Below are 23679 nucleotides of genomic sequence, written 5' to 3'. Positions count from 1 at the left end.
CGGCCCATAACCCCATTTCTGGTGCAGTGAGGGGGGAGGAAAAATCCTTTCCTTCCCCTCCCCACCGATCAACCTGAGGAAGGCTCCCCGGAGCCTCTGCCCCTGGGTGCCGGGGCCAGAGGGTGCTGGCAGTGGAGGCAAACAGCCCGGCCGGGCTCTCGCTTCGCCCAGGTGGCCCCTGAGCCGTTTTCCCTCTTCACCACTTCGCACCGATAGAGCTGGATACAGCTTTCTCAGGCCTGTTTCACCCTCTAAACCGACCCCCGAAAAACTCCGGGGGAAAAAAAATCCCCCATTGTCCAACCGTTCTTTTACTTCTACGTAACTAAAATCCTGTCCGGGAGGAGAAAAATCACAAGGAAGGTTGGTGCTGCTTCTCCCGAGCAAAAGCGAGTGCCTGGGCAGCAGGTACGCGCGGGGCCAGCAGGGGTTTCAGTCCCCTCTGGAGCCGCGTCCAGCCGCGCTGCCGTCACTGGGAAGACGTCACGGGGGGCTGGAGCTGCCCCCTCTGCCCTCTGCAGAGAAGGACCAACTTGCGACAGCAGTTTCAAAGGACCAAAAGAAAACAGTTGCCGTATTTGTTTAAAAGCGCGTGAGAAGCGTGCGTGCCGCCCCGGCCAGCTCGCGCTAGCTGTTTTAAGGGAAAGCTCAGCCGTGCCCGTGCCAGGACCGGCACTAGCGGAGCGGGGCGGGCAGGGCTGAGCGCGGGGTGATGAATCCCGGGACTCACCCTTCCACTGGCGGTTTGGGTCAGCCAGCGCGCCCGCAGCGCCGAAGGGCCCTTCTCCTCCCCAGGCGCAGAGACGGGCGTGGGCGCTGGAGGAAACTGCCGGCTCGAGCCCCGGTGAACGAAAGAGGAAAGGAATTAAAATTCAAATACCCAGGGGAGCCACAGCCAAAAAAAGAAGGATGCCGAGCAAGAAAGCCTGGGGCGAATGCGGCCGGGCCAGGCCAGCCCCCAGGGCCATCCCATGCCACCGGCCCCCGGCACCGCACCGCTGCCTGTGCCGGGGAGGCGAGGGCACCCGGCCGCGCGCGGGGAGTCCCGGCTGCAGGCAGGGAGAAGGAGGAAAGCTGACAAAGAGCCCTCCCTCCTCCCTCCCCCAAGAGCGGGGGGAAAGCCTCTGGCAAAGGCAGCCGGGCGGGCAGGGAACGCCGCTTCCCGCTGGGTCGTTAGGCTGGAAGCGGCGAGCGGCCGCGCCGGCTCCGCGGCACCGCTCCTGCCCGCCGTGCCCACGCCTGCTGCCGGCGGCGCGGCTGAGGGCAGGGGTTTCCTTCGCGTGGGCGTCGGAGGACACCCAAGCATCCTCCATCGCGCGGGGAGAAAAGCGCATCGGGCGCGGGGGCCTCGGGGAGCCCCGCGGCGGCTGCCGAAGCAGGCGGCACCCACGGGGCAGAAGCGCAGGGCGCTCCCCTCGCGCGGGCTCCAGCGGGGCTGACGGCAGCCCAGCGCACCCGCCACCCACCGCCCGCGAGGCGGCGGGCCCAGCACAGGCGACGCGGCAGGCGAGCAGCGCCGCGCCACGCCGTACCCGCCATGCTGGTTACAACTGCGCTGCGCGCTGGTATTTATGCATTTGTGGGCTGATTACCAGGAAGATTTTGACATCAGTTTGGCAAGGCGCCAGAATTAGACACTACCATGTGTAATACAGCATCACCGTGGAACGCAGTAATCAGGCGCAGGTTTAAAAAGAAAAGGTCAAAGTCAGGCCTTATCTCCTGAATTTTGAAAATACCGTTTTGTCAGGGAAAAAAAAATCAATTTTTCATCTTTCCTTTATTAACTGAAAGCGAGCCTAATTGATGGCGATGAGGGGTGCGGCCCAGCCCTCGGAAGGTGCTGGCAAACGCCCCTTGCGCCTGCACAGCCGCCATGCCGGCCGGCCGCCCCGCCGCGGCGGGCACGCGGCCGCTCTGCTCCCCGCCGCTGGGACACCGCACTCCTGTGCGGGAGCTTTCTCCCACGGCCGCCGGCACAGACCCCGCTCGAGCCAAGTACCACCCCAGCCAGCAAAAAGGGGGGCTAGGTGCCTCCCGAGAGCGCCGAATGCAGCTGGCTTCTCTGAAAGAAACGGGGATCAATACACAATCAAGTAAAACAGTGCGGTTCGTTTTTTGTTCAACAAAAAGTTGTATTTCATTTAAGTTATGAAACATTTTAGAAGGTCTTTGCAAACCTATGGAGCTAAAATTCAAAGTATGATTAATCTTAATTTTTAGGCAACGGTTCCCACGCTGTAAGAGAGGACTGGTAGTTCCCAGGAACGGCAGGAGGGGATGGAGTTGAGTACCTAAAAAAACACGTCCTGCCACCAGCTCCCACTCGCGTGGCACGGTTTGAGCGGGGGTTGGAGTGCCTGGTCTCCAGACGCACCTTCCAACCCCAGCTCTTCTGGGAAAGGGGCAGGGGCAGGGCAAAGGGAAAGGGAAAGGGAGAGGGAGAGGGCCAGGGCAAAGGGAAAGGGGAGGGAAAGGGAAAGGGAAGGAGAAGGGAAAAAAGGACAAGGACACTAGCGCATCTGCAGCACCTGGCTCCCACCAGGGTCTGCCCACCCACTCCCCTCCCCGCCTGCCCACCACAGCACCTCTGCCTCCGAAGGGTTGCACTTGCCTCCCTTTTCCCCAAACCAACTGCAACTTTTGCCTTCCTTTAGGGAGGACAAAAAGATTTCACGCATAACTTGCTCTGAACAAAGGCACCTCACGCCAGGGCTTTCTTTTTCTTCTTCCTTTCTTTTATCTTTTCCACCACAGGCTGACAACGGCAGGGGTAGCTGGTGTGGGGGGAGCTTCATTTTACACCCACTTGGTTAGTGCCGAAAGGCAGCCTGGAAAATACTGTGAGCTCGAGAGATGCGCGGCAACGGCAGCATGGAGAGAAACGGATCGTTAGCCTTTGGGCTCCATAGCGGAAATCTGCAGGGAAACTGGGGGCTGTCACACACAGCCTGTTTGTAAAGAGACTTCGGGTGCCCTGGAGAGTGGTCTGGTAACGCATGGTGTCTTGCCTCGGAATAATAGCAAACCCAGCCATTTTTGGACTGGACTCAGCCATTTTCACTCACCAGCTGCATTTCTTTGCAAGCCCCATGGCATTTCTGCGTGTTCCAAAGCAGAGAGATGCCCAGCACCCACCCCTGCCTGTACGCAGGCCCAGGCGGGTCGGCTCGGCACGCTGCCCACACCGCGCTGCCCACACTGCGCTGCCCACCCCGCGCTGCCCACCCTGCCCACAGCTCCCCACAGCCCCCCGCCACGCCCTCCCTGCACACCTCTCCCCTTGGCCCTTTTCAGAATTTTACTCCCCGATGTCCAACCCAGGCTGAACTCTGGCCGATTCTGTCAAAAAGGTGACATTTCCCCCATTTTTTCCCGCATTTCGTTACCGGAAAGACACAGTGGGGGTGGGACCTTTACAAACGTAGAGATGGTTATCGGGGCCCGAGATAAGGATGACATAAAACGCAAGGACACGGCAGCTCGGGAGCTGCCGTCGCTGCGTTACTGATTAATGGGGGGGCGGGGGCAGAGCGGGGAACTGCATGGCTGGGAGCAGCTGCATGGCCTGGCACGGCGTGGCACAGCACGGCACGGCGTGGCATGGCATGGCGTGGCACAGCACGGCACAGTACAGCCCGACAGTCAGGCACAGCATGGCTCAGCATGGCATGGCACGGCATGACAGGCTCCAGCACTGCCTGGCACGGTGCAGCACAGTCCAGCATGGCCCAGCCTGGAATGGCATGGCACAGCCTGGCACATCTCGACATGGGTGCCCTGCAGTGGGGTGTGCAGAGGGCACAGGGTCTGGCCAGAGCAGGCAGGTCCCCAGCTCCATGCCAGGGGCTCCTGTCCCCACGGGTCCTGCTCCCATAGGGGCCCCTGCCCACCTCCTCACCTCCCTGCCGTCTCCCTGCCTCCATGGCTGCTCACCTGCCGCTTTGTGGCTTGCCCGCCTGCCTGCCTGCCTGCTTCCATCCGTCCCTGCCTCTCCCCACAGGCCCCACACAGTGCCGACGCCGCGTTGTGTGCCGACACCGCACCATGTGCCAACACCGCGCCATGTGCCGACACCATGCTGCGTGCCGAGGCCGGGGCCGCGCTCGAGGCCCCTCTGGGAACCCCGCACGCTGTTTCCCACTGCTGCCTCCCCTTCCAGTGCAGTCCCTGCTCCCCACCTCCTCCTGGGGCCTGGCCGGGCAGGACGGCGATGGGGTCCCCCCGCAGCGGCGTGCCTGGCCCACAGGGCGCTCGGGGGCCTTCGGAGTTGTGAGGTGGGCACAGCTTGGAGCGAAGCTGGCTGCCGGTAACGCACTGGGTCAGCACGGGGGCTCGCAGCTCGTGGCGCCGAACCGACGGCCCTGCAGTCGCACACTAGATGGATCTGGCAAGGGCAAACATAAAGCAGCTCAAACCCGCTCGCTGCGATTACGCCGGGTCGTGCCTCTCGGCGTGGCCTCCTCGGAGCAGAGGTGTGCTGTGCTGTCCCGTCCAGCGGCCGCGGCTCTGAGGCGGCCTGGGGAACGCGGGCGGTGGGCGTGTGCGTGGCGGCGAAAGGAGTCACGCAGCCGTGTGAAGGTGGACGGACATGGGGGCACGGATTCCTTCTGTGGCTCTACCAGTTCATTTACCGCTGCATGCCCGTGACACGGTTTTACCAAGCCGCACTTTCTGCCGTATGTAACGCAACCGGCAACGCAGGTCAGCGCTGCGCCGTGGTGTGAAGCGACAAACTGCGGGGCAGGAGCGCGCGGGTGCCGTTAGCGGGGCCGGCTGCAGGGCCCGGGCTGCGCCCCGCGGCGCTGCCCGCCCCGCCGGGGACGCGTCCCGCTGCCGCCCCGGGGCAGCCCCCGGCCCCCTGTCCGCCCTCCGGCAGCCGAGGGGGAGAGATGGGTCACGGCTCCCCGGTCCTCATCACCGCCTCTGCACAAAGGCGGCATTTGCGCGGCCGGACCGCCGACCCGCGCCGCGGGCAGCCGGGAGCGCGGGGCTGACGGGGCGGCGGCATCGGCACCGCCGGGCCGCGCGGGGTTGCTGCCGGCCGGGACTCGGCGCGGCCCCGTTCGAGGGAGCGGGGGCTGCAGGGGGGCTGAGGCACCTGAGGGGACGCGAGGAGCCCGAGGGGCTGGAGGGGGCGGCGGGGCCCGGCCCTGCTCCCAGGAGGAGCCGAGCCGCCGCCGGGCAGCCAGGGCCATGGGTCCCCGGCGGGGCGTGAGGCGGCCCCGGCCGGCCCCGGCGGCGAAGCGCCCCCCGCGCGGCTACAAAGGGGCGGCGGCGCCTTTAAGGGCCCGGCCGCCGCCGGCCCCCACCGCCCCGCCCCGCCCGGCGCCGCCACGCCATTGGCGGGTCCGCCGCGCCCCGCCCCGCGCCGCGGCCCGCGCGGCCGCGCCGCCTGCCCGCGGCGCAGGCCCGGCCCAGCGGGCGCGGCCGGGCGGAGCGCGCAGCGCGCCCTGGACAGCTCCCGCCGCCCGCAGACGGCGGCGGCGGCGGCGAGGCGAGGAGATGGCGCGGGGCCGGCGGGGGCCCGGCTGAGCCGCCGCTGCCCGCTGCCCGCAGCCCGCGGGGCCGGCGGAGCGGGCGGCCCTGGGCCGCGGCGCGCTGCCCCGGCGCGGCCGCCGACCCCATGAGCGCCTGAGGAGCGGCCGCGGCGGCCGTCGATGCCTCGCCAGGGAGCCGGGTGCCTGCGCCATGAACCCCGAGATGGCGATGGAGCCGCTGGGCAGCCTGCACGGGGCGGCCGGCCATGAGCCGGAGCTGATGGGCAGCCCCAGCCCCCACCACGGCGGCCGCAGCGCCGGGCCGCTCCGGGTGCCCCCGCCGCCGCCGCCGCCGCACCAGGAGCTGACCCCCGCCGCCGCCCGGCCGGCCATGGTGTCCAGCATGGCCTCGCTGCTGGACGGCGCCGCCGAGTACCGCCCCGAGCTCTCCATCCCGCTGCACCACGCCATGAGCATGCCCTGCGAGTCCTCGCCGCCCGGCATGGGCATGAGCAGCACCTACACCACCCTGACGCCACTCCAGCCCCTGCCGCCCATCTCCACCGTCTCCGACAAGTTCCACCACCCGCACGCCCACCCGCACGCCCACCACCACCACCACCACCAGCGCCTCTCGGGCAACGTCAGCGGCAGCTTCGCCCTCATGCGGGACGAGCGCGGGCTGCCCGCCGTCAACAACCTCTACGGGCCCTACAAGGAGATGCCGGGCATGGGGCAGAGCCTCTCGCCGCTGGGCAACGGGCTGGGCCCCCTCCACAACGCCCAGCAGGGCCTCCACGGCTACGGGCCGCCCGGCCACGAGAAGATGCTCAGCCCCAATTTCGACGCCCACGCGGCCATGCTGGCGCGGGGGGAGCAGCACCTCTCCCGGGGGCTGGGGACGCCCCCCGCCATGATGCCCCACCTGAACGGCATGCACCACGCCGCGCACCCGGGCCACCCGCCGCCCCACGGCGCCGCGCTGCCCGCCGGCCGGGAGCGGCCGCCCTCCGCCTCCGCCGGCTCGCAGGTGAGCGGCGCGGGGCAGCTGGAGGAGATCAACACCAAGGAGGTGGCACAAAGGATCACGGCCGAGCTGAAGCGCTACAGCATCCCGCAGGCCATCTTCGCCCAGCGGGTGCTGTGCCGCTCGCAGGGGACCCTCTCGGACTTGCTGCGGAACCCCAAGCCCTGGAGTAAACTCAAGTCCGGCCGGGAGACCTTCCGCAGGATGTGGAAGTGGCTGCAGGAGCCGGAGTTCCAGAGGATGTCGGCCCTGCGGCTGGCAGGTAGGTGCGGGCCGGCTCCGCGGGGCGCTCCCCGCCGGCACCGGCCCGGCTCGGCCGCCTCCCCGCTCCGCCGCCCGCCTCGCCCGCTCCCGGCGGCCGGGCGCGGGGCCGGCGGTGCGGGGTCGGCCTGTTCCCCGCCGGCACCTGCGCCGCCCGGCCCGCCGCCGCCGGGGCTCGGCGGAGGGGCTCTCTCCGCGGCGAGCGGCCGGGTGCTGGAGGGCGCCCTGCGCGCCCCGCTCGGCGCCGCTCCGCGCTCTCAGCGAGCGTCCCCCCGCGCCGCTCCCAGTGCTCCCGGGCGCACCGGGAGAGACCGAGCGCTGGCGGGCGGGGGGAACCGCGTCCCCGGGGCGGGCGGGGCCGGGCGGAGCGGCTGGGGGACGCGCGCAGCCGCGCGCAGCCCCGCGCAGCCCCGCGGCCCGGCCGCATTGTCCCGCGCAGGGCGTGCGGGCGCCCCCTGGCGCGCCCGCGGGGCGCCGCAGCCCCCATTGTTCTGCGGGCGCGGGCAGCGGCGCCCCGCACCGCGCTGGGGGTGCGGGGGGGGGTGCGTGACATCCCCACGTCGCGGAGAACACTCCGGTGCCCGCCGCGGGGGGGGGGGGGGCTGTCTCCGCCCTGAGCTGGGACCCTCCAAAAAAAAAGAAAAGCCCCTCGGAGGATGCTGGGGGTTTCTCAAGGTGAAGGAGGCTTTGCAGGTCGTGCTGCATGTTTTGTTTTGCGTGGGGTTTTGTGTTTGTGGTGGTGGGTTTTTTTTGCCGGAGCACGCGGCGATGTCGCCTATCTGGAGGGAAATCGATGCAGATAATGTTTAGAAGATTAAAAGAGCATTAATGCTGGCAACAGGGGCGTAAAACGCGTGGACCCAGTTTTCATTGATCTGGAACCTGAGCCGGCTCGTTTCCAGTAATGCTGCACCTGCTTTTCCTTCCCAGCACCGGTCCCGGGTGGAGGGTTCCCCGCGGAGCCATACCTCTAGGGTAGAAAATCAGAATTCGCATCTACGTGCCGGCCGGCCGTAGACACAAATTCTGAATTTCTGCCGTCCACACAGAGTTATGAATACATAATTTTGGATCTCCACTTTCCCAATTACCCCTGAATGCCTTTGCATCCAGGAGTAAAGTTTAGAGAGAGCTTGGTAGCTCAAGTGGGCATGGGTTCTCCGTGGAGGTGGGAGCTGGAGCAGGAAAGACCTTTGCAAATTACCGTCCCCTTTGGGAAATCGATTTTTTTATTATTATTATTATTATTACCACGTGTGAATATGCAGCCTCATTGCCTCGGTGCTTCCTTCTTCCCCTTAAATCCCTCTGAGCAAGGGGAATGAGCTGCAAGTATTTCAGATTTCTGAAAACCAGGCAATTTGCCCCGTGCTCCTGTAAGTGTTCCCAAACGGGGCAAAAATCTGCTGTCCTTTGAGGGGAATCCCCCTCTCCCCGTGGGAGCTGTGACAGTGGGATCCACTTATTATTTCTTCTTATTATAGAAGATATATAATAATATTCTCTTCTCCTCTCTGCTTCTGTTCTGTTATTCTCTACGAGATACATAATAATATTCTGTTCTCTTCTGTCCTGTTCTGTTCTAATTTCTCATTATTCCTGTTTTTATTATCTCTTCCGGGGAGTCCTTAAAAGCCTCGGGCGGTGCTGAGGCGGTGCGGCACAGCTCGGAGCAGCGCGGGCAGGGAGGGCTGGCTGCGGGCAGAGCCGGCAGCTCGGGCAGAGAGGTGTGGGCAGCTCGCGGCGTGTCCGCAGGGGAGCAGGCAGTTCGGTGCGTGTTTTGGAGATCCGAGGGCAAAACGGCAAAACGGTGTCTGAGCTTCGGACAGACGCTTGTGCTGCTCCCCGGCTTCTGGGCCTGCCGCGACCGGCACCGCGCCGGGGGCTCGCCCCCGAGCCGGGCTGGGGTCCCGGCACCACCCCGCGGGGTTCCCTGTGTGGTGAGTTCGGGGGCCTGGGGGGAGCCTTGAGCGCTGCCCGCCCGGCGCCGAACCGCGGGGCACGATCCCCACGTCCTCGCCAGGTAAGCACGGGAGTTCAAATAACTCCACGCCGAGTTCCCCTGCAAGCCGCCGGGCTCGAGTGGGTCCTGCGAGGCCGTGTGGGGAGACCCTCGGGTGCGGAGAGCGTGTTTCCGAGTGGGTGGTGGGTGTGCTGGAGCCCCGGGGCAGGGCGAGGCGGCCGCGCACCCTCGCGTGACGCCCCCGAGCCGCCGAGCGGGGCCGGGCGGCAGAACGCCGCCGCTTTGCCCTTCCCGTTGCTGAATCACGTTGCAGACGATGAACCGTTTCCCCACCGAAGCGCCATCAGCGTTCCGCTTGCGCGGAAGGGGCGCGCTGGCTCCGCACCGGGGCCCCTCTGGTGGCTGCGGCGGCGGCGGCGGCAGCTGCCGGGTCCCCCCCTCTCCCCGGGAGTCTCTTCTCTCCCCGAGGGTTCCCCCCTTCGCCCCCTTTCCCCGGGGGTCTCTCCTTTCCCCGGGGGTCTCTGCTCTCCCCGCGGATTTCTCCTCTCCCCCCGCGGGTCTCTCTCCGCGAACCCCGCCGCTCAGCCCCCTGGGGCATCCCCGCGCGGGGCAGCCGAGGACGTGTCCACCCACGGCCTCGGAGGACGCGGTTTCGCGGGAGCTGTGCCCCAGGTTCCATCACGGGTCCCCGCGTGAAAGCCCCGGCCGTGCCGGGCCTCTGCTCTGCGCCCCCCTCCCCCCGCCCCGTGACCTCTGCCCGCCGTGGGTGTAGAGGGGCTCTCGCCACGCAGAGACCGTCTGTGCGCCCAGGAAAGGGCTCCGAGCGGCGGCCCACGCGGGGAGCGGCGCCCGCGGGCGTGCCTACCGACCCACGCGGGCGCGGGGCGGGAGCGGCGGCGGCAGCACCACGGACAGCGGCGGGGGGCGGTACCGGCCGGCCCCGCTCCCGCAGGGCCGCGTGCCGGGAGGGGCAGGGGGCACAGGCCGGCCCGGCGGGGTGCCCAGCGGCCCAGATCCCGGCACCCCGCGGGCCGATGGCCTCCCCCGCAGTCCCGGCGGCGCAGCGCGGCGGTAAAGGCCGTTCCTCAACTTCCTGAGCCAATATCCCCCCCCCCGTCTTTTTGTGCCGCATCACTCTGACCCGCAGAAATTCAAACACCGTTTTGTTAAGCAAACAGTTTTTATGAGTTTTTTGACTGGTTAGTAAAGATGTGGACCTGTTGGAGAGGGTCCTGAGGAGGCCCCAGCAATGCTCCGAGGGCTGGAACAGCTCTGCTGGGAGGACAGGCTGGGAGAGCTGGAGGGGCTCAGCCTGGAGCAGAGAAGGCTCCGGGGAGACCTTCCTGCAGCTGCCAGGGCTGAGAGGGGCTGAGGAGAGAGATGGGGACAGACTTTTTAGCAGGGGCTGTAGCGATAGGACAAGGGGTGATGGTTTTAAATTAACAGAGGGCAGATTCAGACTAGATCTAAGGAAGAAGTTTTTCCCAATGAGAGTGGTGAACCCCTGACCCAGGTTGTCCAGAGAGGTGGTCGATGTCCCATCCCTGGAAACACCCCAGGTGAGGTTGGATGGGGCTCTGAGCAACCTGATCTAGTTGCAGATGTCCCTGCTCACTGCAGGGGAGTTGGACTAGATGGCCTTGAAAGGTCCCTTCTGACCCAAACTATTCTATGATTCTATAAATCTGACCACATTTGTCATTAAATGCATTTCTATCCCTTTTTTCCCCCTACTTTTTTTAAGAAACAATTAGTCAATCAACATGTGTTACTCATTCTGAGCTTTTCCAATCTGCTCTTCGCTATTTCCTTATTAGATTTTTTCCAGTTTCTCATTTTTTCCTAGTATCTCTTGGCCGCCACCATTTGAACTGAAACATCCCAAACTCAAACATTCCTCCGCATCTGAAAACTGCCAGAATTTATCTGTGGTGAGGAACATGTAAAGGAGAGAACATTTTTGGGCCCAAAGGATTATTTTCCAGTAACTGATGCTATTTCTTCCCTCAGTCTTTATGGGGGTGTTTTGACTCAAACTTTGTGCTTTTTTTCTGCACTGTGGCCCTGGTTGCTCATCCTTAGCACTCCTCCCTCATATCATTCACAAAATTTTGTCCTAGATGTTCCTGCCGTCCACCAGCTGCAAGTGGCTTTTTCATCCCTTCCAATTAGACATTAGTCAGAGATGACAAACTTCTTGCCAGTAACCCAACACGTCTATTCTGAGCCTCCAAGCACTAAAAAGTAGCAGACTCCTCGCATCAGAGGAGCTCCCCTGTGGCTGCCTTCGGAGTGGAAATAGGACCCTGCAGGTGTGCGGAGAATTAATCTAACAGGGAAAGCAGAGCTGAAAAGGACTTGAGACATCACTTGTCCTGACAGTCTGCCCCATTCTTCAAGAATCTCCAGTGATGGGGCTTTCTCAGGCTACCTAGGCAATCTCTTCCAGGGCTTACAGGTACAAAAAAATCCTTAATGACTAGCCTTAATCTCCCTTTTTGTCTCCTTAAATCCTTTGCTTCTCATCTTATCCCCGCTAGACACAGCAAAAAAAATTACTCCCTTTCTTCTGATAGCCATCTGTTTGTATTTAAGACTCCTATCTTGTCTCCTGTCTTCTCTAGAAAAAGCCCCACCATACTTTGGAGATGAATATGCAGAGAAAGCATTATGTCCAATGGGACAGAATAATACATCTCTTTTTCCAAGGTAAAAGATTTTGCATCCAGCTCTATTAATCTTGCAGACTTTTGCATAAAAGGCTCTCTGATTTATAGAGGACTTTTGTATGCAGAAATCATACAAAATAGACTAATCCTAAATGGGTTCAGTGATAAGATCAACCAGACAACGCACTGATGGCGGATAGAAATGCAATCAAAAAAGAAATTGGAGTGTTTTGGGGTTGTTTGGGGGTTTTTGAGCTATAAAATCAAACTACTCCATTGTGAAAAAAGGGGACTCAAACCACTGGTAAATGCTGCACAAAGGAATTATTAGACAAGCGATAGAGGCTGGCAGTTTCCCAAAACGCAAATTGTCTCTGAGACCAAAATATCTCTAAGTAAGCAGGGAACATATTTATGAGTAGTGGTGATTTTCCAGCAGATCTCATCTTGTCATAATGGGCATTTAAGAACGGGGGCCTGTGCCGAGGCATTAAGCTTTGGCAAGCAGCGCATAGCTGAAGAAGATAAAGGAAGAACATGAGGAAGTCTTCCTCGGAGAGCTTCCCGCACACCTTCTTCTCCATTTGCCTTTTCCTCTGTGCTTACCGTGCCCACTCCTTGCCGTATCGGGCGAGGACACTGCTGCTTCCCTCGGCACAAGGACAAGCATCTTTCCTTCGGCTATTGTCGGTAAGGTCTGGGGCACCGGGGCACCGTCTCAGCCCTGACCACGGGCTCCTGATGTGAAGAGGCTCACACGGATCCCAAAACCTCCCAAAGCTTTTCCCTGTCCTTCTAGCATCTTTAGTGCCGAATTTCTTCTCCATCATGCCTGGATCCTGCCAGGGTGCAGCATCTTGGCTCTCCTCTCACCTCCAGCCCTGACCGTGCACCGCAGAAGAGGTGTCCTGTGGGGCATGGCTGCGCAGCCCCGACGCCGGAGCCACTCTCGGTGGCAGCTAGCTCGTACCACTGGGGTGATAGGAGCGCTACTTGATGCAACTGCTATCGCCCACGTAGCCTGCCGAAGAGCCACCCCGTCTCCCATCCACCAGCTGTGTGGTAGCACATTCGCTGCGAGGGTGGGAGACCCACGAACCCTCTACCTGGAGCTCGCTCGCTCCCTTCCTCGCCTCCGCACGCTGCCTGGTGGGTGCACCGGGAGGAAGGACACTTGCCTCTCCTCCCGAAGCTTGCTGTGAAGTAAGCTTCCCTGGGAAGAAGGGAACGGGAACCTGACTTCATGGCGAGGAACATCACTCCCCCCAGGCCTGCTCGGCATTCGGTATTCAGCAGCCGTTGTCTGAAGTGCAAGGAGGGCTCGGAGAGCCAGGAGAGCAACACACCTTTGCTCCTGTCCTCTCCTCGTCTTCATCATTGCGCCCTATCAGTAGCAGCCATTAAAAGGAAATAATAATTTCCTGCTTTCTCCCAGGAGTCAGAGTTTCTGAAAACAAGCTGGTTCTGGAGGCACACGGTGAGAACTCAGCAGGTCCGTACTTTCCCTTGCAGCAGGGCCCGTGGGGCTCGGCTCGCAGCTCTGACTTGCAGGTGTAAGGAGGGAACTGCCGCAGGGGAGGGTGTCACAGCGACACAGCTACGGGAAGGCTGCTGGATGTAATCGGCAGAAAACAAGAAGGCAAGATAGTTCAAATTCCAGTCCACTCTAAGGTTTCAGGCTTCTGTTCAGTGCTTGCTTACCTACCTCAACTTTGCATTCCCAGTCCTTTCTTGGAAAAGATGCCTGAAGCGCTTCCCTTTCTCCACGGGGAGAAGGTCGCAGCTGGATTCTGGTACTTGAGGGGATGTGCTGGCGCATCGCTTGCAGACGCTGCTACAACAGGCAGAGCGCTCGGTGCGGGGAAGGTCTGGTTTCAGCTCTGTGCTCTCACAAAGGAAATATAAATCCTCGTTACAGAAAAGTGTTATAATTCAGCTGAACACTATTTTGGGATTCAAAAGGGAGAATCTCCAGAACAAGAGGAAATATAAATCTCCCAGGCACTAGAAGTGAAGGACTCGCAGAGCGCAGCTGGAAGGAGCTGTGACCGGATCGAGCACCTGAGCAGCCTGGCCGCCGCACGAGCCGGTGGTGCCGGGAGCGGTACGTCCGCGCTGCGGGCGGGCTGGCTGCTCGTCACAGTCGGGTGACGGCACGTAAATGCCGCTGCTTCTACAGCTGCTGTCAGCTCGCGCTCCTGAAAGCAGCTGGGACTCCAACCAGCACATGTCTATTTTGGCACCTCGACGAAGGCGATGCAGTCGTGCGAGGCGTCTGTCTGTCTGTCCCTGCAGCCCCGCCGCTCCTCTCCACACAACGTCACGGTACCCTGCGGGGTACCCCAGGGGTGTCACTGCACCCAGGGCCAGAGGTCTGACAGGTACCTGGGGGCGGTTGCACAGGAGTCGCGGGGAGAAGGAAGGTCACCCAAGCGCCTGCCCTGCAGCCAGGCCACGGCGGGAGCTGGCACCAGCCGGATGACGGTGCCGGCGGGAGGGAGAGCTTCCGCATCCCCAGGTATTGCAAAGGAGCCCTTACGTGCTCACGATCGACTCTGAAACAGAAATCCGTCCGAAATCGGGTCTGTCCCTTTTGCAGCTTGCAGAAAAGGTCGCCTGTAAAGAGGGCTGGACACGGAGCGTCAGGGGACGCTCCCTGCCTCGGCCACGAGGAGAAGCTGGGGGGCTGCCTCGCAGAAGCTGCCTCCGCGCACGGCTGGAGCTTGCAGCCGCTCGGTGACAAGGAGCACGGTGAAACTGCACCGCACGCTCACCAAGCCTCCACTCGTTCTCACCCCGGAGTGCGATAAATTGGCCCTATCCCATCTATTATTCATCGTTCTGTATTAATGATGGAAGCGTATTGCCACAGCACTGAGAGGCCCTTGTCAGAGACCCCGCACGGAGATGGGTGTTGCAGCACTGCACGGGAGGAAGCAGCCCCCGCCCCGCAGGATCTACAGCCCGATTTCAGCCACCCAGCAGATTTACAGGAGACTTGACGCAAGCAGCCTGCCAGATGCCAGACGGAAACAGAAAAGAACCAAGTCCCCAAACCCGTTCATGTTTTCTTCTCAAAAAGCTGAAGGATGCAAGACCTAAAGAGAGGAGGACGTTCCCTCCGTGACAGAATTAAGAGAGAAGAATTCGGGTTGAGTACCGAGACGACCCATTGCTGGCAGGAAACAGCGAGGTTGCGCGCCGCTTGCTCGGAGCGTTGTCAGAATCCCTGTACCCCCAAACGGGAATCGCGGTGTAGGGAGCATCTTGCGAGGGAGGGTCGGTTTGGGCGAGCAAAGAGAACTTCTCCAATAACGGCGGATCTTCTCTGGAAGAACGCAGTTGGCGCTTCGTGCTACGCATCTCCCGGTGGGCATATTCTGCGTGTGAAATGCCTTCAGAGCGCGCCCGGAGGGGCTGCGAAGGCCGGAGGGTTCGCGGCAGAGGGAGGTGAGCAGGTGAAGGCGCGCTGGCCGCGCACCCCGACAGCGTGATTATTTGCATCTTCATTCAAATTGTTTCTTGTTACATAATGATTTTGTACACAGTGGAGTACTTAACCTAATTTGTATTGATCTCAATTGCTTTCATTTGTGCATACTTAATTCAGAGAGGTAATCAAATTGATTTTTGAGGCCTAGTTTTTAAGAGATTGTAGTAACACAGACATACAAGAGGTTGCTTTAAGCGAATCATAGCGAAAGAAAAACATTTTAAACCTTTGCAAAGCGTTTTGATGGTCATTTCATTGTGTTCAGTATTACTAGCATAATTAAATTTCCTTCACATTGAGTTCTCTCCGAAATCGAATTGAGGAACATTTTTTAGTTCCATCAGAGAGATAACTGGGTTTAGTTGACTTTGTACTACACCCGCATGAAACCACATACGGGAGATCAATATTCACGGCTTATCTTTACGGACGATAGAGAGAAATGACTTACTGCTGGATTAAGGGAATATTGTTCTTTACTTGGCTCCTTCTTAACATCTCCTGTTTGTTTCATAGGTCCAAAGTCACTTTTGCCTTTAGAGTAAAAACGTCATAAAACTGGTGATTATCTGAGGTTGTTAGTTAACTTGAGAAACTGCAGGGAACAGAATTTAGAGGAGATGAAGACAAAGGGAGGCTTTTCTCAGCAAAAGTAGACCATGAAGTATGGCCCTGAGAAATTTCAGACTGCTACGTAGTCCTTCCAGGGTTTCTGGTTAAAACCCGGCTGGTTTAAAAGTAGAGATACCTGAGAGGGGAGAGGGACTGACATCAGGTTTACGCTGGGGTTTTGTTTGTTTGGGAAGCCGTGCTTGCAGTGTGCTCGTGCTCCACAGGACAGAAAATCACGGGAGCCATTTGATTAATGTTTCCAGTGTCCAAAGGAAACTGGTGTCAGGCTCTTGGAAGAGAAACGTGATGGGTCTGCAGTCTCCACAGCTCCCTCTGTGCCTGTCTCTGCAGCTTGTGGTCTCAAAGGTTGGTTGGCAGAGCCCCTCTGCCCATAAGCATCACCGCCCAGGGCCCCTTAGCTCCCCGCAGCTCTGGGGCATCACATCCCGGCCTCCCCGCAGCGCTGGCCGTGACGGCCTTAGCCAGCGGTGGAAGATTCACATCAACATTTTTCCCTTTGCTTGGCCAATCGTTATTTCTGTGTTGGCGTGCTTGCCCCAAGCGTAGCTCCAGGCAGTGCTGCTGCGGACGAGCCCCGTCCTCTGCCAGCGGCACGGTCCCTACCCTCTCTCAGGCGTGGGACACGGGCTTTCTCTGGGTGTACTGGCATCCGCGGCGTTCACGTGAACACGCACCCGCCCGAGCTCCGCAGACCCTACTTTCTGAAATACGCGCACAAAGCATCCAGACCACCCGGCTCTGCAAGCAGCTCCTCTTCACCGAGGACTGCTCAGGCTCCGCTCCAGCCGCCGCACGCCTCCTCGTCCTGCCTCTCCTCCTCCGGAGGCTGGTGACGCTCCTGTCCCCACCGCCCCGCCGGAGCACCGGTGCCGGGGGAAGCAGAGCAGCCGAGGGAGGAGGAGGGAGGCAGGAGCAGCCGTGCCCCGTGCCTGAGGGTTGGAGGGTGGGATTTGGCTGAATATTAGCGCAGCGCTGCCAGGCAGAGCGGTGAGCTCCGTATCAATCAATTTTGGCCTACATGTGGCGAAAGCAGTTTCTATAAAAAGGGCTGGTCTTTCTGTGCATGCATGAACAGCTGACGGGAGCTATTGCTGCCTGCAGGGATGGGCAGCGCTGCTCCTGCGTTTCGTAAGGCCAGCGTGGCGCGCTGCAGATCGATTGCTCCGAGCCATCGTTTCAGCCACTAGCGATGGGGCCCGGTGGATATCTTTCGGTTAAAAAAACTGTCATGAGAAAATGCCCTATCGTCGTATCTGACCCGTTCCGTCGCGCTTTCACCAGCTCCGCGGAGGACGTGCCCCGGACGGCGGCTCCCGCCCGCAGGCACCCCGCGGCTGCGGCAGCTCTCCCCAGTGCGCCGGGGCAGGGCTGGAGCACGGTGGGGTGCCCAGCCTGGCAGGACGGCGCTCGGCCCCCGGCGGGCGGGGGCGGGCGGGGCTGCTCTGCGGACCACCGCGGCCCCTGGGCGCGCGCATCACAGAAGGGCGGAGGGGAGACCCCCGCGGTGGCGGTAGTGAACCCACTGCCGTTGGCTGGTGGTTGCCGTGCATTCGTCTTTAATGGTAGAGGAAATTTCCCAGTGCGTCAGTCTTTACAAATGGAAGTTTTAAAGACGACACGTATCGGCTGAAATGCTTCTAGATATTTTTCAGGCTTTATCGCTATTTGTAATGCATGGGCTGGCTAGGTTCCTCTCTTCTGAAGAAGAAAATGGAAAATAAGAGTTACTCTTGCAGAAAATAAGACAAATGAACTATTAGTAGAAATATTCAATTTAATGATACTCAATGACAAAAAAAATTTAGCTTATAATTAGAAGTGTGAGAAGTTCACAAGGAAACCAAAACTCAGATGGACTTGCAGAAATAAAGTTAGAAAAAAAAAAATCACCACTTCCCTGCAGGTCCCTTTCAAGCAGATGGGGTTGCAGATGCTGGAACTGATGCAGCACACACCAGTCACGGCAGCTCCTGGTTACCGTAGGGTTGTGATGCTCCCAAACCGGCGTGACGCGATTCTTTTTTTCATGGGAAATGTATTGAAAGCTATTACATGTGGGCAGTTTAGAGCAAATTTTCTTTGAGAAGGAGAGGCGTGTCCCAAGACGCGATGGAGTCTGTGGCGGACGTGAGCGGAGGTGCCTGCCCGCAGGAGGGGACGCAGCCCGGCTGCGTCCGACGCTTGCGCCCGGGCTGCGTGGGAAGCCGGGGCGCGGGGTGCCCCGCTCCTCCCTGGCTGGCGTTAGGTGAAGCGAGCGGCAGCCTGCCCGGTCGGGGGAGCTGGCTCACGGGCGCAGGGGCTCGGGCGGCAGCCCCTTCGCACGGCTCTGCGGAGGCAGAGGCGGACGAGCCGGGCACGGTGGGGAGTTCCCCAGTTCCCGGAGCCAGAGCTGCTGGGGCAGCCGGGGCCGATGCTGGGTTTTGCTTCCTCGGCCGACGAAGGGGGCCCGGTGCCTGGCTGGCGCGTTCCCCACCGGCCAAGCGCTCGCACAGGAAGGGGGGCTTGGCTGAAGCCTTCTGAGAGCGGCCCTGTCTCCGAAGCGGGAGGGATGGCTGCCGGCCCGACTGCTCTCGCCGCCTCTGGGATCTAGCAAAATATTCCAGCACATGCTTAACCTCAGGCTTGCAAACACGCTAATAAAAAATCAATGGAGTGTCTTGCATATTTAAAGGTGAACATCTGAACAGTTGGTATCATAGCGGAGAGGAACCTCGTTAGCACTGAGGACTGCAGCGACGCCGGGGCTCGTTCCCGTCACCCCGGTGCCCCTCGCCTGCCTCGCCTCCGCCTCTCGTGTGCTGAGGGCCTTTCTGTATTTTGTTTTGTTTCCCGTTTCCAAGTGACACCTAATTCTGTTTTAAAGCAGCATTTTTAAAACATTCCCATAGTTTTAGCTGCAGGACGAAACTACGCTCGCTGAAGGCAGGCTGTCCCCCTCGAGGGACGCAGCCCCACAGCGCCGCGTCGGGTCTCCGCACCGCTCTTAATGCCCTTTAAGTCGGTGGGGCTCCGCTTCAGCCAACATTAAGTGAGGCAGTACTGAGTCTATTTCTGAGCTCTTGCTGTATTGTTTCTATGTAAAGCCTCTTTAGTCCAGCCTAGAAAAAAAAGGAAGGGTTTTTTTTCACAGTTACAGCTTTCAATTCTTGCCAATTTTCTTCCACTGAATATTAACTGCAGTTGAGAAATCAAATTGTTCTTAGAATCAAGATGGCCCCTTCCCTTCCCTCTACTATTAAAACGTTTGTCTTTCTGTAGGCAGGTTTCCTGGATAATAACAACTTTATTTTATTAGAGTGCTCACTCCATTCTTCTCTTTTGATAAATGCATGTCAAGGAACAACATTTGCCCTTCTGGTGCCTTTTCAAGAGCAAACTTAACAGTTCAAGGAAAGTATTTACTGAATGCATTGAAAAGCACGTACCTTTGCATTATTTATTATAAGATACCAATAACTGTAAAACGCAGAGTATCTCTGGACATAAATTAGTGATGTTAGGAAACACTAGACTCTTCCCAGTGTCCCAGAACCTATTAGAAACTGCAGCAAAGATGCAGGCGCTCGTCACATCCCCAGTGCTGGCGATACCGCCGCGTGGATTCCAGACAAAAGGCGAAGTAAAGTGTCGAATGCACAAAGCCAGCCTAAAATCTGCTTTTCATCTCAGACAGGCAGTAAAACATTATCTGTGGAATGTGTTAGACTCACGCCGACGCCTCCATCGTGCCCACGCAGGAGCGTCCTTGCTGCCGCTCCGCTCCCGTGGGGAGAGGGGGTCAGGATCAGCCTCTCCAACAAAGTATTCCTGTTCCCTGCAGAAACCCTGTGAAATACTGTCCCGTGCACAAAAATGCGCTGATCGGCGTAGTCTTTCGCGCACCCGGCTGAGCCAGGCTCCCTGTGGTGCCATCCTCAGGCACAGGTAGTCGGGTACGGTCCTGACTTCGGGTTAATTACAGCCATTTCCACAGCCTGGGTTTTACTTTTTGGGCCAGGTTCTCATTTCACATTCTAGACCTGCAGAATTATTTAATAGGGCTGCTTAAAAACCCGTCCGCTTATCAATTTACTCTACTTATTTTGTCCCAGCACATTACCTAACCATGTCAACATATGGATTTTTTTTATCTTACTGCCCTGTGTAGACAGCCTTATCAGGCTATTTTTAAATCTGGGTATGCTACGGCAGCGGTATTGGTTTCAGCACTTGATGTTCTCTCTGTGCTAATAAATACAGACCAGCTATTAATACTGATTTTTTTTCAGACTCCATTAGCGTCGCTTGGCGCAGCGATGGCCCGGCGCTGCTGCCCTGCCTGACCTGAGCTCTGACGGGCGTTGCTGGCTGGCTTCGCCCTCGGCCTTGGGCGGCGGCCCGGGAAGGGGGACGCGCTGGCCCCGCGGAGCGCCGCCGGCTCACCCGAGGGCCGCGCAGCCGCCCGGTGCCTTGCGGCCCGTCCCAGCCAGCCGCCCCGGCTGGAGCGAGCTGGGGAGCGGGGAGGCTGGCCATGCTGGACCTCCAGCCCGGGAGAGCGCAGGTCAGGCTTTAAGGCAGTAAGGACCAGAGACTGAATCTCAGAGGAAAGACATTTGCCTGTTTTAAAAGAGATTTGCACTCCCGGGTATTTTAGACTATTTTGTCCCCCCCACGATGGAGGCGTCGACGTGAGGAGCTTCAAAACACATGCTGTAAGCCCAAATGCAGGTACACTCACGTATACGGGGCCCCGTTTGCAGCCAGCTCAGCGTGCCTGGGGGCTCGCCCTCACACTGCCGCGCCGTGCCGCGCCGCGCCATGTCTGGGCTGCTGCCGCGGCTGAGCCCCGGCGGTCTCTGCGTGGGGTGGCGGGGGAAGGGAACGGTGCCCAGGGGTGGTGACGCTGCCGGGAGCCAGGCTGGGGCGAAAACCCTGGGAGAGGAGCAGGAGAAGGACCAGGGTGAGCCCGTGCCTGACCCGCCGCTGTGGAGCCCAAGCGGCGTCGCCTCCACGGACAGGTCTGGTAACCGCTGCTGGCAAACGGGGGGAAAAATCCAGCCGGTGTGTTTCAGCAAAGCCACACGCGCAGAGGTGACACCGCTGGGAAGCGTCGCCTCGTTTCTGGACCAGGCTGTGAAGAGCGACACGCGGGGGGAGCGCGTCGTGCCACTGAATGCCACGGCGGGCTTCAGCGACGCTTCCCAGTTTGCCTGTGGAAAACGCAGTATAAGGCTGGGCTGTGAAGCGGTGGTGAAGAGGATGGAGCTGCGGGCAAGCGCGGCCGCGCTGCAGCCCGTGGCTGTGCCGGGGGGTGAGGTGCCTGGGGCCCGAGCCCCCCAGCAGGCAGCCGCCGGCAGCCGGGGGAAGCCTCGGTCGCCCTTAGCCCACGTGCGCCGGGTGGCAGCTGCGGGATGGCGCGGGGGCGTGGGGCCGCCCGGCCGTCCCGGCGGCCGGGGGCTGCGTGGAGAGCGGGTTGCTGACGAGGGACGCGGCCTAAGAGCAGGCGCTGCTGCCGTGTCGTCTCAGAAAGTTGCAGTTTGACGTCTGCCTGTTTTCTTCACGGCTTTTCGGCACTGTGTTCGGTGGGAGAGCCCAGGAAGTGCGGCGGCAGGGAGGGCTGTGGCATCCGCGACGCCCTCGGCGGCCTGAGGCTGTAAACAAACGGCTCCAGCTGAAGTTGTGAATTTCTCTCACAACATTGTCTGAAGCTTTGGCAGCTTTTTCAGGCGGCGGCTATTGCAGCAGCGGGTGGGAACCGCAAATAAACGTGTAAATGGTTAAAAAGTGGCCACAGAGGTCTCGTCTGGAGAAAACAAGCAGACAGGAGGTTCAGCTGGATGGCGGCAGTTCGCGCTGTCGAACGTGCTGCCACGGCAGCTTCGACCGGGGCTCGCTTCGGGCTGCTTGCGGTAACAAAGCTGCCACACCGACGCGAGGCCCGGCCGCCGGGGAGGCAGGGCCAGGCCTCCCTGGGGCTGGAGAAGACGACTGTGGGGAGAGGAGCCGCCTGCCCCGGGCCAGACAGGGCAAAGCCGGGAGCAGAGCGCGGCCGCGCGCGCTGCCCCGCCGCGGGGTTCTACCTGTCCCCGCGCGTCCGCGGCGCGTCGCCAGCACCTCTCTGGTCTGTGGGTGTCTGCCGGGAGAGGAGCCGCTGGGGCCGGTGCTGTGAGCGGAGCAACTGGGGGAAGCGGGTGCAGAAGGACGGGTGGGCGCCGGCCCCGGCGGTGCCGGGCGGGAGCTGGGTGCTGGCGCTGGCAGCCCAGCGTGCTGCCGATTTCCGCTGGGGCCCAGAAACGCACCGCGGCCCCCGACGGAGGCTGGTCTTGTGTTGCGAATCGTGTAGGGAGTGCGGGGAGCGGGCAGCTTCTGCTTGCTCAGCGTTTCTTCCCCTGCACTACCAAAGCTGCCTTCACCATTGTGCCCACAGAAATTGTTTTAAGTATGCGTTTGGAATATGGGACAAGTCTGTCCCAAAATATGGATAGATTTATTCCACACGCATGAAACGGCAATTCCCAGTTGTATTTCCTCTGTCCTGTGCATTACCCCGGGGTGCAGTTTACATTAGGGAACAGTGGCTTGCACAGTTCTGTTAAAAAACAGTCACCTGGAGTTGTTAGATGCTACGGCACACGAGGAGTTTCTGCAAAGAATTAATCTTTGTCTCAGCTATTGCGGGGGAAAAAAGGGATGTGCTCTGCATTCTCTTTCCTAGGCTGACATCAGATAAGCTGAATTTTTAATCCTAATGCTGCTGTAACAGAAGAGCAATGCATTTCTCAGATGGTGGCTTATTAAAAGTGTGGAAAACCTCAAAGTTGTGCACGGTCCAGAAATGCGAAGCGAATTGTAGCGTCCCGCCTGGGAGTGGCTGTGGGGGGAGCGCTCCAGATGCCTAGAGATTCAGTGCCCGAATGCCTAACGTGCCATTTCCAAAAAGGCAAAGGTCTTCGGGATGCGAGCAGAAACACCAGCGTAGCCCCCCTGGGATTCTTCCGCGAGCCCTCGGGCCCACGTGCCGGCGCGGTGCCGGCCCGGCCGGCGGCTGCGCGCCGCTGGCTCTGCGGGTCCCGCAGGAGGGTGGCAGCTCGCGCCCGCCGCGTGCCGGTCTGCGCGCCCGGCGCGGCCGGCCGGGTCCGCGGGCAGCCACGCGCGTCCTGCTGATTGCTTTCTCTCTGTCTCTGCCCACCCCTTCCCCAGCCTGCAAACGCAAAGAGCAAGAGCCGAACAAAGAGCGGAACAACTCCCAGAAGAAATCTCGCCTGGTTTTCACGGACCTCCAGCGCAGAACGCTTTTCGCCATCTTCAAGGAGAACAAGCGCCCCTCCAAAGAAATGCAGATCACCATCTCCCAGCAGCTGGGCCTGGAGCTCACCACCGTCAGCAACTTCTTCATGAACGCCCGGCGGCGCAGCCTGGAGAAGTGGCAGGACGACCTGAGCTCCGGGGGCTCCTCCTCGGCCCCCAGCACCTGTACCAAAGCGTGATGGGGAGCGGGCGGCGCGGCGCGGCACGGCAGAGAGGGCGGCTTCGCAACGGGGCCCTTCACTGGTGACTTAAAGCACAATCCTCCCGGAAACGAACCCCAGCCCAGCTGTAACAGAGGACACTTCCTACGGCTTTTAGTCAGTCTTAGCAGGCGCGAGTTAAAAATTAACCTCTTTCTATACAATACTACGCTCAGGACAGGCGAAGCAGGTCTGAAACGCAGGGGAGTCGTTCGTGAGGCAAGTTTCTCCTGAGCCCCAAAGAGCCCGGGCCGGCGGGGGTGCCGCTGCGAGCCTGGGCTGCCTGCCCGTGCCCAGCATTTGCCGGCGGGGCGCCGGTGCTGGCCACACCGCCCTGCACCAAAGCTCACCGCCGTGGCCCGGCCACGTGAGAACGGAGCACAAAGTCTGACACGTAGACACTAAAGAATCCGAGAACCTGTTTTTAAAACTCAGGCATGGTTTTGTTAAGTGTTTTAGGGAAAAAAATAAGATCAAATTTAAGGTTTTGTTTGGGTTTTTTTAGTTTGTTTAATTTAATCAGCTTGATCTTGGATCAGAAAAATTCAGTTCACTTGAGCTCGAAGTATCAAGCACAAAGCCAGTAGCTATAGAAGTAGGTACAATCCTGGACTCACTGCAGCACTTGTTGCGAGATGCAGTCTAACTTCCAAGGTCGGCAGGGAA

General features: G+C 60.2%; 1 protein-coding gene across 1 annotated transcript; it reads left to right on the top strand.

The window, feature by feature from the left end:
* Window positions 1–5643: 5643 nt before the first annotated feature.
* LOC309415111 (one cut domain family member 2-like) lies at window positions 5644–22992 on the top strand (the record flags this gene model as incomplete). The annotated part of the gene is made up of 2 exons (XM_082012557.1): window positions 5644–6769; window positions 22706–22992. Exons 1-2 carry the CDS (start codon window positions 5692–5694, stop codon window positions 22990–22992), a joined length of 1365 nt encoding a protein of 454 aa, XP_081868683.1. The 5' UTR covers window positions 5644–5691.
* Window positions 22993–23679: the final 687 nt, after the last annotated feature.

The sequence above is a fragment of the Phaethon aethereus genome, assembly GCF_964289735.1.
Source record: "Phaethon aethereus genome assembly, chromosome: W".
In the NCBI taxonomy this organism is placed as follows: domain Eukaryota; kingdom Metazoa; phylum Chordata; class Aves; order Phaethontiformes; family Phaethontidae; genus Phaethon; species Phaethon aethereus.
The sequence above is the reverse complement of the archived record's forward strand: the minus strand, read 5'-3'. Positions and strand labels throughout refer to the sequence as shown.